The sequence below is a fragment of the Coccinella septempunctata genome, chromosome 2, assembly GCF_907165205.1.
Source record: "Coccinella septempunctata chromosome 2, icCocSept1.1, whole genome shotgun sequence".
NCBI classification, from domain to species: domain Eukaryota; kingdom Metazoa; phylum Arthropoda; class Insecta; order Coleoptera; family Coccinellidae; genus Coccinella; species Coccinella septempunctata.
This window is the reverse complement of record NC_058190.1, coordinates 8986525-9001028: the sequence shown is the minus strand read 5'-3', so window position 1 is coordinate 9001028 and position 14504 is coordinate 8986525. Positions and strand designations below refer to the sequence as shown.

Sequence of the window (14504 nt, the reverse complement as noted above, 5' to 3'; positions counted from 1 at the left end):
ATAGTACCAATAACTTATTTACAAAACTGTACAAGAAACAGTGTTCAAATTGTGGGAAGTTCCGTTAAGCTTGAAAACCAGGTAACTCCATCTGTCGGCTCTGATCGGTAGCAGTTGTTACTCTATAATCTTCGATTTGGCTGATAAGCTTTAGGCTATGGTCACATGAGAGCGTTAGACGCCGCGTTGAGCGCGCGTACATGTGTACGCTCCAATGCCCAGTCTAGTAACTCGAAGCGCACTACAAACAAACGCGACGGTCGAAGTGAAAACTACAAACGCGCGCTCAACGCGGCGTTTAACGCCCTTATGTGTACTAAGGCTAAGACTTTTCTTCTGAGGTCATATTATGGTTTTTCACAAATTAGGCTCAGTTTGAAGAGCATTAATCTCCTGAACAGATGAAAAAAACTCGTTCAATGTTGAGTTGAAAACCCATGGACGTTATGTAATACAACCCTAATACATTCGATGCTCTTTTGCATATTTCAATTCTGAAAATTTAAACAAAAACGTGGCCTCGTGCTTTCGTCTTCTCTTATCCGATCATTCATGAGACATCACCTCTCCGCGTATCCATCGAATACATTTTTAGCCGTTCCGTTTTGGGTAGTGTGCACATTAGCCGGCTAAAGATGAAATGCCCTTACGCAGATGAATATTTTATCGAACTTTAGCCGATCCTCGAATATAAACCTAAGTTTAGCCGGCTAATCTTAAGTTTATGCTCACACCTATCTTTAGCCGTAACATATATACTCTAGAATGCTAATCCAGTAGTAAGAAATGCGGCGAAAAATTAACAGTTGTCGTTAAAGCGACGGCGCGCCATTAGTTTATTTTAACTCGAACGTTGCCTAGACTTTCCTACCTTATGTCAGTCGAATTGTTTATTTGATATTAATGAGAAATAAACATATTTCATTAGGTAAATATGATATGATAGACAAGTACACGGGAACATTTCAGAAAATGTCAATTAAAACTCCTTACCTCTGAGCAGATCGTGCTACAGTGAAAAATCGAATGACTGAAAGAAAACGCGTTGTTGTCCAACAACCGACGGTATACCTTCGATACTTGAATTGTCCCCTCTTTATATGATTCGATCGACAGAATATTCAGGAACTCGGCAACGTTCTACTAATAAACTAATGATGCGCATTCGTATTAACGACCACTGTCAATTTTTCGCCGCATTTCTTACTACTGGATTAGCATTCTAGAGTAATAATATATAATATGATTTCTATGAGTCCTAACCGTTATCGAACTAGATGGTGATGAGGGCAAAGAGCTTAGCCTTAGGTAAATGTAGAATCCCAGTCTAATGTACATTCGTCTCCATATGTTTCAAAAAATGAAGGTCAAAAAAATTGCTTGCAAAGTATTTCAAAGAGTTTAGTATAATTGACTACAAATTATTTGTCAGAATTCACTTCCTGTTGCTCTTCAGATTGGTATAATCGATAATGTGTTGCAGAATTTTTCGCGTGTTTGTGGTTCACAAACTCGAAAAAATTACGACTAGTTTGAATTCGGAGATAAAATAATAGCCAAAATATAAAATAATTCTGTGGTCCTTCTGCTCCTTCATACTAATTAGCATTATATGTTTTACAAGAACTGGAAATTATTGGCCTAAATTTGAATACACATACGAACACAAAACACAAAAGTATGACAATATGTTTAATCCCAAAAAAAAATGCGAACAGCAACGAAATCATATATGTGAATAGAGAATCGGAGAAATGGATTTGGTGTGGAAGACGAGGCCAAATCTATCTAAACGCCAACGGTGGGATGGCATTGGCCTGGTATATCGAAGTTTGTTTTGGTGTGGATGGAACTGGAATGTTTTCAGTGGTAGATAATCATATCCTGGCGTCGAAAGTATCATCGAACTCCATCAAACGGTTTTCAATTTTAAACTTAATCCCATGTGGACGACAACATCGAGTCGCTTAAAATCTTTTCGAATCCCAACGTTAATTGATAATTTCGTAGGGTTTGCCTTGGTTGGCGTTCGAGCTTTGGTCTGGACGCAGCATAATATAAAGGCAATATGATTCCACTCTCTGCTGTGTAAAAACAAAATAAATGATGAAGACCCAAATGCCGTTTTCTTTGCCGTTCACTTGTTAACGTAGTGGCTAGTAAACCTTGTAATAATATAATATATCAAAATTTTTCAATTGTCCAAGAACTGTTCGTATTTTTTTAATGTGCATTCAAAAGTTGGTGGGTATTGATATAATACGCTTCTTCATTCACTCCGAAAGGTCTTAGTTACTGCCACAGTAATGTTCTCGGGTTCGATATTAAATATGTTGTAGGAATAATAACGAAACTACATATGAGGGGTTCAGAGCTGAAGTGAACCAAGTCCATTCAGCCTAGTTTTGAGATAAATGGGTTAGAAGTTGTTTATTACCAATTAATTCAAAAGTGACTTCTTGAGATTTTGAAAGATTAGTAAGAAGCATAGCTTACATTCTAACCTTTCAAAATCTAAAGAAGTCACTTTTGAATTATTTGGTGATAAACAACTTTTAAGCAATTTATCTCGAAACTAGGCTGCATGGAGTTGGTTCACTTCAGCTCTGAACCCCTTATATGACTAACAGAAGCACTTTCGAGAAACTTCCTCGATTTTCTACATTTTTTTTCACCATAAATTGCGCGATACAACAATTATGATTCTCTCAAAAGTGACCTGATGCATCTTATCCGATGAACTTGGTACTGAACCATTCATTGTCAAGCCATATTTTTATGTTTTGTTTCGTTTTTGCCATGCCGAAGTCACTTTCCACAGTCCCGTACTCGAAATTCAATGAAATTTTGTCGAACTTCTAGGGGTTGATTCTCAGCCATCTTGTATATTTTATACAATTTTTGGTTAAACGACTTATGAGTTCTACCTTCTGTCAAAAAAAGCCTCATCTTTGAAAACACTCTGTATATAGGTGGAGGAGTCGAATTAATCTGATTATGTTTCTGACTATACTCCTTTCACTTTTATTAAAGTAGTCGGCTGTTCATGGAAATTTGACACATTCCACCCTTTATAGAACGAAAATAAGTTTATGACTCTTGTCACAACATATATATGAATTCACTTCAGAATATAAATGAGTTCGAAAATACCTAAAGAATGTTTATACAATTTGATTGAAGGGATTCCTCATCTAGTTATTTGCACGGAAAGTATAAGACATCAGTGTTTAAACATATTCATTTTAGCTTTGGAGCAAAATTAAATTATTAACACATAATGAGCAGTTGCTTGAGAAGATTTAATGTTGGTTATCCTCTTGGACTGAAGGTTGATTCTAATCAAGAATTCATTCACAAAAATCAACCCAAAGGTGATCTTATGTATTTCTAAAATTATAATTCCAAATATGTCGTTGCAGGTCTTTTTCAGAAATAGTCATAAACTAGTCAACTGCCAACAATTTTTTTGGATCTTCCAATAGAAGGAAGAAACATTCAGCTTAATCATAAGTCGTTCACGTTCAGACGAAACATAATATAAATTTTCTTACATTGATTGAATATGTTCGATACCGTCACAGAGTGAGTCTTTGAGTCGTACAAATATTTTAGCAGAAGACTCTTGAGGTCAAAAGAAACACTTTTTTCTTAATACGTTTTTCCGATTCGGCCCTGATAAAAATATGAAGCCATTTTAAATTTTCATAATGAGCTGTGCCACCCCTAGAAAACCAAATTATTTTTAGAATAACTAGCTAAATCTGTGACACTACACATCCTTGGATCTTTTAAACAGAGTTTTATATTCAGCCAAATTACATAATTTTTCAAATTTCACAGATACTCTTTAATTTTTGGACATTAAATTATTTGAAAATGGTGCATTTTACGAGAAAATATGAAGAATTCTTCTATTTTACAAAACGTTCAAATATTCATTATATGGTATCCAACTTAGTTTTCACACTTTTGGTATTTTTATGGTACGAAATGGTCATAATGAGAAAACTGGAATACTTGGGTGATATCTTGTGTTCTAAAAAGATTCATCAAATAAATATAAAATATATTTCGAAATTCATTTCATTCGATGAAACCGTTTGTGAGATTGAACCAAAAATCACATTTTTTTTGCGGTTTTTCAACAGCCTGTATCTATTGAACCGGGTCGATTTGGTAACAATGATAAAGACAAAAGTGTTTCTTTTTACCTCAGTAATCTAGTGTTAAAATATTTGTAAGAGTCAAAGACTCACCCTGTATTATTAATTTCAATCAGTGTTATATTAAAATAAGCGGATCTTAATTCCAAGTAGCACTTTCTTCGAAATTGTCTTTCCTCTTCGGCTGGCACAGTAAATAGTTGTGGCAACATCGTTTTGACATTAACGACATTTTATTAATACCAACCTTCTTCCGTTCTAGTTACAAAAACTTCAAAAAAATATTGCATGGCCAACCGACTACTTTTATTAAAGTGAAGGGAGTATAAATTAATTTACTACAGAATGTTACATTTTGTTTTATGATTCTACTAAAGTAGTGGGAATATTTTAATAGTGTTGTGTTTCAGTAAAGAAACTAGGCATTATATCAGTTTTCATTCAACAGACACCAATTTTTTCGATTAAGTTGAACTTGGCTTTAGCCTGAACTCTATAGCCGGACACTTTTAATATATTTTTGCACGCACTGAAACCAAGATTTTTCAATACAGGAAGATGTGTTTAGTATTACCGTTGGATGTGATGGTAGTTTATTATAGGTGGTGTAATGAAGTCTGATTTTGTTTAAAATCTTTCTCCAGGATTCAGAAATTATAGTTTGCTGGTTTTATCTTGGCAATATTTTACGTGAAAATATTTTTGGTCCAATACAATTATTAGACTAGAACTTGAGTTGTTTCGTGTGTTCACGCCATGTGAGTTTGTTATCAAAGATTATTCCAAGAAAGGCTATAATATTTGTGAATTTCTTTACTTAAGGTTTATTTGTCAGAGAGAAAATGAACTTGGCTATTTTTTATACAAAGTTGTATTAGCCTTGTTGTTCTGTCTGAGTTTTGTCCTCAGCAAGTCGTCAACAAAAATTGATTTATGCATTGACTGATGCAGTTAACTATGTCTCCGTTAGTTCGAGGAACATCAGTGTAGATGTTACGGCTAAAAATAGGTGTGAGCATAAACTTAAGATAAGCCGGCTAGACTTAGGTTTATATTCGAGGACCGGCTAATTTTACAATTCCTTTGATTTGATTACATTCCAATGGAGCACTCTTCAATGTATCCTGAAGAAATTCTGCTTTTTCTCTAAAAATTCAAAAATTATCACTTGAGGAGTATTTTGTTCTGACCTGTGAATCATAATTGTTCTACGGAAATAGGTATCAGTCTAATAATCCATTACCTCTTCAGGAAATAGGAACTGCAATTCAGATGTCGATTTATCAAGTGTAGCAGGAAATGAAGAAATGGCCGGGCTTTGGGCGCAATATCAATCAGCATTAGGAGGATTCGCAAAGGGGAAAGCGACACCACCGAGTACAAGAGATCAATCTGTAAGTATTATTCAAATATGTCACCGAAATATTGAATTGATGTATGTGGCCGATATTTGATGAATATCCATAATTTAACTAAAAATAGCATTTAATGATTTTCACTGATATGAGCTGTTTAACTATCACAATAGCATCTTCAATCTTTAGGTTGGTGGAGGTAAAGTGAAATATTTGGTATCGAACGAGAAGATAATATAAACAAGCGATTAACGCTACTCCTAAATATCTAGAGTGGGGTAATGATAGTTTTCAGAATATTCAGAGCAATAACAGAGCAGGTATACAAATCGGAGGATCGGCCGTTGAATAATTGAAATATTCCTCGATGGTATCAAAAGCTGCATGCTACATATCACCTTCCCTTAGATCTTAAAGATTTTTTCCCTTTATTATTATTTCACATGTAATTTTCATTCAATTTTTATGGCTTTTTTGTTCTTTTTCTGTTTGTTTCTTTGTTTTATGTTAGAAACTAAGAACCAAAATTTAGTATCAAGAATTCTCATATTATAATATCTCTCCAAAAAAATTCTGAGTTCATTCCTTTCGATGTTGAAAATCTATTCCCAAGCATTCCTCCAGATGAAACAGTCCTTATAGTAGAAACACATCTCTAGTAGAATCCAATTATTCGCAATGAAATAATGGATTTTCCAAAAGTCTGTCGGTCCCCAAGTTATTTACAATTCAAAAATTAAATTATTCATCAAATGAAGGATTAATAATGGGGTAACTGGGTAACCCTTCAAACCCATTATCACAGGAAAAATTCGTGGTCATCTTGGAATATTGAGGAACAACTTCACGAAGATGAGGGATGGACTGAGTTCTTACCGAGGATTATAGATTCTGGTTTATAATCCTTGATTTCATACAACGTTCTGTTTTCTATTCATAATATTTGAAGGATTTCTACTCCGGAAGAAATATCAATATCAAATAGCCGGATAGAGTTGATAGAGGGATGAATAAAATATCCTAAAATTTTTTTCATACTGAAAGCGCTAGAGCCTCTGCTCCATAGATTAATATGAACCACCACCATTCTATCAACGATAGAGAGCATGATCCACATATTTTTTTCGAATGTGTAAAACGACTCTCCAATAAAATTGATAGAGGAATGTATCAGATTCACTCAGAAAAATTTCTATTTCTTTCAATTTTGTTGAATATCACTCTTAAATTTTCGAAAAATCCATCGCATCCAGAATATCGGTTCATTTAGATCGTTGGAGTGGGGGGTTCTGGGGCTGTCAAAATGTAACAAAAGTAGTACATCTGATACCTTCTTCTATCCATCAATTATCTTTGCCGGCCATTTTGAACTTGAAAAATGACAGATATGCACTTCATGGTAGACTGAATAGTTCATTTTGATCCTCGGAGCTCTAGTATAAAGAAAAAATTATGTTAGGATATGAAAAAGGATCACGCTGAAACAGTGAGGCAATTAATACAATAAGAAGAATTAATTCAGATGCATACCACCCGCTTATATGAATATCAACAAGTGTTACGATCTGTATTGAACTAGCCAATTTGCCATCGTCAAGAACCCAAATGGAGTACGCTCCATCGAAGAAAAGCAGATGCTGACCATTGTTTCGGTTTCATTTGACCTCGTTAGAGCAACATAGCTTTTTCTCCGATTGAGATCGTTTGGAATTGATGGACCCTCATTCATTACTGGCAAGCGCTACTGAGTACTATCCAGTAACACAGCGACTACTAAGTACTATACAGTGACACAGAGCGCCACCCAGTATGAAAGTCCGATTCAATCCCCTCCAGATAGAAACCCAGACGAAGACAACGATGGCAGTATTTTGTGAACGCGTTTTTGTCGAAATGCTCTATCTCCTGTTTTATTAATCTAAGATGAGTATACAGTTGATCACCAATTTCATTGTTCGATTTTATTTCACAATTCAGCCCCTTCAACTGAAGAATTTCCATAGTCTGTTGATTTTTGAAAGTTCCCTCATTTTTATGGAAAAAATAAAAAAGATTCGAAGTTTTAGGTATAACTGAAATATTCAGGAGTACAAATCTGGGTCAGCGGCTGAGTGAAGTTAGGTACAGGGTGTCCGAGTTTGTGTGTCCCTATACTTTATTGTGGAAATTAAAGGAGCTAGAAAAAAAATTTGAATACAAAACCATATTCGGGCGCAAAATATCGAAATGAATTGTGAATTTTCAAAAATTCGAGAAATCGTTCTGTTTCCTCAAGTCGGTAAGATCCATTCTCGCAAAACGGCTAAGCTAAATCAGCACATCAGTTGACATTAATATTAGCCATGTACAGGGTGTCTGAATGAAAGTGTCCCTATACCTTATTGTGGAAACTAACGGAGCTAGAAGAAAATGTTGAATACAAAACTTATCTGTAATAGATTGAACTTTTATTTTTATAACCCATCTTAATATAGGGTGCTCCGTTTTTTCCAAATTGGTATCAACTTTTTTATTTCAAATGGAACACCCAGTAAATTATTGCATTTTTGAATTTCTTGTCAAATTTTTAGTTAACTCTGGTGTAACGGGTTCAGTTTGCGAAAGGGTTAATCTCGAGCGCCAGCTATTCTTTCAATAGGGAGGAAAAGCAAACCCACCCAGGTACCTACTAGTCGGAGACAGAGTTCGGGGTTATCTCAGGTGGTAGCGATAACAAGTACTTCAAAACCGAATTCATTACAATAATCTAAATTACAGTGAACCATACAATAATTTCCAAGTAAAGAAATATATATAGCTGATGACCTAGTTCAAAATGAGGAAAACAGAAATGCAATAATTAATCTGTCTTGGTGATCAGAAATTCAAACTCAACACAGTGAAATTAATGAATTAAACAATTTTCAAATTAATTATCTTTAGTCAAAATGTTAGGTATTAAAGAAAGAAAGAACTCAATAGCGGTCACTTTGATTCCTTCTGAGACAATGAGGGATGTACAGGGTTTACATAAGATTTACAGTAACCGGTTCTCACAGAAAGATCCAAGTCCCTGTAATCGGTTAATTTAGCGATGGGTTTGATTCCGAGCACTTTCAGTGATTTTCAGTGTACAGGCCAATCAGAATTGAAACTATTCAATAAACGGAACGGGGTTGATGCAGGTGAAACACAATGCAACAGTTTACAGGATAACGGGTTAGTTTATCGTGGTCTCTCCGTGGCAACCTTGGGTGTACGCGGCAAGCATTACCAGCGGAACGGCTTCGAGACTTCTGTCGATTGGTCTTGGTTTACCAAAGAACCAGGCGATAGAAGTCTGCGTTTAACGGGAAAACGAAAACGAAACACGACAGAGGTAGGATGGGTAGGCTAATGTGGTCTTTCCGTGGAAACCTTGGGTATACACGCCAAGTATTACCAGCGGAACGACTTCGAGACTTCCCTCGATTGGTCTTGGTTCACCGAAGAGCCAGGCGATAGAAGTCTGCGTTAAACAGGGGGATTAACAATAAGGATTAACACAATTAAACAAATAAAAGAATGCAACTTTGAATCACGAAGTATGCGGTATTAAGAAAAGACTTACGGTTTGTTCCGGTACGGTCACACCACCAATAACAGATCACAGGATCTTCAAATTTAGAAAAACAATTGATAAGTAATGAATGTCGAAGAATGAATTGCCAATCGAGAATCACTGCCAAATAATGAATTATGAATCAAGAATGATCGAATACAGAATAATGATTAGCAGAATATAGAATAATGAATAATCGCCGAAAAGTGAATAATGAATAATTGTCGAATCAGGAATCAAGAATAAAGAATCAAGAATCGCCGAATCAAGCATAAAGAATGACCGAAAAAAGAAACATTTATCAACTTTCCAACATGTGGACGAAGAAGAAACTGTCGTTATCTGCAATCCACGTTGTTTTATGTTGAATTCGGTGTGTTTTTATGGACGGAAAAACAACGCCTAATGCAGAAAGACACTTTTTCTTTGTTTTGGATTATTACGGCAGATTAATGATGGAAATTTCAATTATACGGATTTTGAATTTATTAATCAGGATTCTGAAAAATATTTCTGAAATGAAACGGAATAACTATATTAAAACTGAAATCTCCATCAGACGGTGTTGCATTGCTTCAGCTGTAAAATTCAGGGAAACGGGCCTTCAAAACGTAGCTTTATTTTTATATAAAACAATCAAGTATCGTTACACTGGTATGACAACTATGGTCCTCTATATCACCGATTCTGAGATATTCGACTTTTTCCTAAAATTTTGACAGCTGCAGGTCCTCACTAAAATAACTGATACTAGTTTTCTAATGAATGTATCGAAACCAAATTTTGCCCAGCTCTTTTCAACATCTTGGATCATACGTTACATCTCTGTTTTTAGCACTCTGATATACAGGGTCTTCGATAAAAATTCAAATAGAAGTTGAATCAAAACTAAAGTTTTTGGAATGGCAACCTATATTCTTTTCTTGTTCATCACGTAGAGCAGGTCAGAAGGAGCAAAAAATGTATTCAAGCTTTTTCTGTCAAGTGAATAGTTTCAGAAATATGGACGAAAAAGTGCATTTTCCCGTAAGAACCAACGATAATTATTACATAATTAGTGTTGCTGCTATATGGTTAGCTTGGATTTTCTTTTTAAATTTAATTAACTAGATTTACTAATGAAAGACAAAAAGACTCTTTTACTCATAATCAGTACTCGCTCCCAATTACTTGTTATTATTTTTGGATGCAATTTTGATCACATGTTCGTCCACTTGTTGGAAAGTTGATAAATAGGGCCGCACCACCAGACGAACGTCATTCATGTTTCTTTATTCGGTCATTTTTTATGCTTGATTCGACGATTCTTGATTCTTTATTCTTGATTCCTGATTCGACAATTATTCATTATTCACTGCGAATCATTATTCTGTATTCGATCATTCTTGATTCATTATTCATTATTTGGCAGTGATTCTTGATTCGCAATTCATTCTTCGACATTCATTACCTATTAATTGTTTTTCTAAATTCGAAGATCCTGGATCTGTTATTGGTGGTGTGACCGTACTGGAACGTACCGTAAGTCTTTTCTTAATACCGCATATTTCGTGATTCAAAGTTGCATTCTTTTATTTGTTTAATTGTGTTAATCCCCCTGTTTAACGCAGACTTCTGTCGCCTGGTTCTCTGGTGAACCAAGACCAATCGACAGAAGTCTCGAAGCCGTTCCGCTGGTAATGCTTGGCGCGTACACCCAAGGTTGCCACGGAGAGACCACGATAAACTACCCCGTTATCCTGTAAATTGTTGCATTGTGTTCCACCTGCATCAACCCCGTCCCGTTTATTGAATAGTTCCAATTCTGATTGGCCTGTACACTGAAAATCACTGAAAGTGCTCGGGATCAAACCCATCGCTAAATTAACCGATTACAGGGACTTGGATCTTTCTGAGACAACCAGTTACTGTAAATTTTGTCTAAACCCCGTACAACCCTCATTGTCTCAGAAGGAATCAAAGTGACCGCTATTGATTACTTTCTTTCTTTAATACCTGATATTTTGACTGAATATAATTGATTTGAATATTGTTTAATTCATTAATTTCACTGTGTTGAGTTTGAATTTCTGATCACCAAGACAGATTAATTATTGCATTTCTGTTTTCCTCATTTTGAACTGGGTCTTCAGCTATATATATTTCTTGACTTGGAAATCATTGTATGGTTCACTGTAATAAATTCGGTTTTGAAGTACTTGTTATCGCTACCACCTTAGATAACCCCGAACTTTGTCTAAGAGTAGTAGGTACCTGGGTGGGTTTGCTATTCCTCCCTATTGAAAGAATAGCTGGCGCTCGAGATTAAACCCTTTTGCAAACTAAACCCGTTACGCCAGAGTTACCTTGAAATTTAACAAGGCATTCAAAAATGCAATAATTTACTGGGTGTTCCATTTGAAATAAAAAAGTTGATACCAATTGGGAAAAAACGGGGCACCCTATGTTAAGATGGGTTATGAAAAATAAAAGTTCACTCTATCACAGATAAGTTTTGTATTCAACTTTTTCTTCTAGCTCCTTTATTTTCCACAATAAGGTATAGGGACACTTTAGCTCGGACACCTTGTACGTAGATAATGTTAATGTCAGCTGATGTGCTGATTTCGCTTGGCCGTTTTGCGGAAATGAACGTTACCGACTTGAGGAAACGGAACGAACGAATTTTTGAAAATTCACAATTCATCTCGATATTTTGCAATATGAAAAATGCCTTTCCAGGTTGGTTTCGTATTGAAAGGGAGGTAGGTCCTCAGTAATCATAAAACTCCTCCCGAAAATATAAGAAACTACAACAAGCCCTAGGTGAAGCTGGATGTGTTAACATTCGAGTTATAAAATCTGGAATTTCTGAAGCTTTTCCTTCTTATTTTCGATCTGTTTCTCGAGTCGAGAGTACCTAGTAGCAAAGAGTATCAACTATCAACTGATACTTTTTTTGGTAGTAGGTACTTGTGCTCCGGTTATTAGTCTTTCGTTTTGCATTTTTCGCGGACATGGACGTGCGGCGGTTTTCGAAGAAATAGAGATTTCCCAAACCTCTTAATCAGCTGATTTTCCCCTTCTGCCCCTCCCACTAGGTGCTTACTAAATTAGTATCTATATTCGGACTAGTAGAAAGTTTTTCCGCTATATTATTCAACGACCGATCCTTCGACTCATAGCTGTTCTGTATTTGCTCTAAATGTTCTGGAAACTGTCATAACCCCCTCTTGGTAAGAGTAGACGCTTCTCTGTATATATTAATATCTATAAAAGATGCTATTGTGAGCGAATCACGTGTCGTGGTTGAACAGATCATTTCAGTGAAAATCATATGAAATATGATCTTTCGTGTATTTCCTTCATCGCAAATTTATTGGGACAGATAAGAAAAAATCCGAAATATCTTTCAGTCCTAAAAATACTCAAGTTTATTTGTTCGAACATTTTTGTACAAAATAGTAAATAAATACCGAAGATATGACGTTTGTGGATTACATTTTACTTGGTTCCTATGTCTTATACATTTGGATGAAAAAAAAAGAATCCGTGGTTTTTCTACGCCTTCGCAATCCGCAGTTTTCTGTCATCATCAAGTTTCTTGAAATTATGAATATATAAATATTCACCAGGAACGACCGCCCTATGATATTTATTTCTACTTTTGTTTATAGAGTCCAGTGAATGCCGAAACAGGATCAGCACATGACGAAACTAGTTCTAGTGGTAATAAGGAGGATGAGGACGACGACGATGATGAGAGTGATGACAAAATCGACACACAAACTCATGATCCAGAAAGACTAAAAGCCTTTAATGTGAGTTGATCAGTAAAAATGGTCTCATTTATCATTTTCTATAATAGCTTAAGGTTATATGCATGCTAACAGCGGGTTTCACAAAACTGTTCAACGATTTGACAGTCACCAGTCTGAAATTCATAATTGGACAATTATTATTAAACCGGTGATTTATTATTTCTTCTGCTTCCCGCAGAATTCGATCCGAAAAGCATACTATTGTAACGTCCTCGACATGTTCTTATACATCAAGAGTACAACATATTTTCTTGGAACTCTATTCGAAGGATGAAAAACTAATTCTTTGTTTTAAATAGTATTCCATTCAGATTGCCAAATTTCCTAGTCCCTTTTATTCGAATTAAGAAAACAGTTGGACCATGAAGGTGGAGGATTAAAATTTCAATAGACCGTTAAATTATTATTAACGTTTCCACAAATGGGGAATTCTTGAAAAATGGTCTTCCCAAAACATTAAATGTTTGAATTTCGAAAAAGTTTTCCTTCTAATTATTACACTACACTTTTTCATCAGGCCTCCCGTTACCTACAATCCTACAAATGTTGTATTATGTGTACATATGTGTCATATGAATATATAACGATATTTTATTTCAGATGTTCGTCAGATTATTTGTAGATGAAAACTTAGATAGAATGGTGCCAATTAGTAAACAACCCAAAGAGAAGATACAAGCTATCATCGACTCGTGTACGAGGCAGTTTCCAGAATTCGCAGAAAGAGCAAGAAAGCGGATTCGAACGTACCTTAAATCCTGTAGGAGAAACAAAAGAGCCAGAGACCCAAATTCGTCATGGGATGCGGTGAGTATCCCAAAATATATTTGGGAAATGTTTTCTTTCAACTGAAAAAGTATAACTCAATACAAACAGTTTCCCTGAAAATCAGCGAGAAAAATATGATTAACTTGAATTTAAATTTTCTAATTATCTTGTGAGTTTTTCACCAAATGCTTCATTTCGATACGTTGTAGACTTGAGAATGTTAACAATATTGAAAATAAGTTAAAAAAATCACCAATTAAATTGCTCTACATGATTGGCAGTAATTGTTCAGAGTTGTCAACATTAGTTTGTAGTCCACACAGTCTATTCTGGGGGAAAATACTGTTGCAGTAAAAGAATAATTACGAACAATTTATAACTTTCAATACCATGCATCAATTCTACACTGTTCACTTTCCTTTCACGATACCTACTCCAACTTTTACAAATGACTCCAAACGAATTATCCAGATAATCTCGAACATTTCGTGTATAATAATGAGTCTAGTATTATGAAAATTGGACACAAAGGAAAACAAACAAAAAGTCCGATTATTTGGATCCACGGATGACAAATTACTGGATTCCAGTAGAGTTTTTCCTCTTTCGGGTTTCTCGATTAATCTACAGTGGTCCGAGAGACACAGCGATTTTTCGAAAATGAATTTTGAAAAATGTAAAAAAGTCCTTTTTGGCAGATGGCATGCCCTGAACTTTTCGTGTCAGTGGGTAGTCTTCGTTTTTATGGAAACATTTCAGTCCTAAAATAAATAGTTTTTAAAATTCAAAGGCCTAAAATTGCTAACAGTTATCGACCAATCGAGCGCTGTTGACT

The 14504-nt window shown here is 35.3% G+C and overlaps 1 protein-coding gene across 5 annotated transcripts in view; it reads left to right on the top strand.

Annotated features, from left to right (window-relative positions):
* The window catches only part of LOC123307435 (nucleolar protein 4), a 257824-nt gene that overhangs the window by 236255 nt on the left and 7065 nt on the right, over nucleotides 1-14504 (top strand). For all 5 annotated transcript variants that reach the window (XM_044889747.1, XM_044889748.1, XM_044889746.1 and 2 more), the window contains 3 exons: nucleotides 5418-5560; nucleotides 12758-12901; nucleotides 13502-13708. In XM_044889747.1, coding sequence (XP_044745682.1) covers nucleotides 5418-5560; nucleotides 12758-12901; nucleotides 13502-13708 — 494 coding nt within the window. The remainder of the gene's footprint in view (nucleotides 1-5417; nucleotides 5561-12757; nucleotides 12902-13501; nucleotides 13709-14504) is intronic.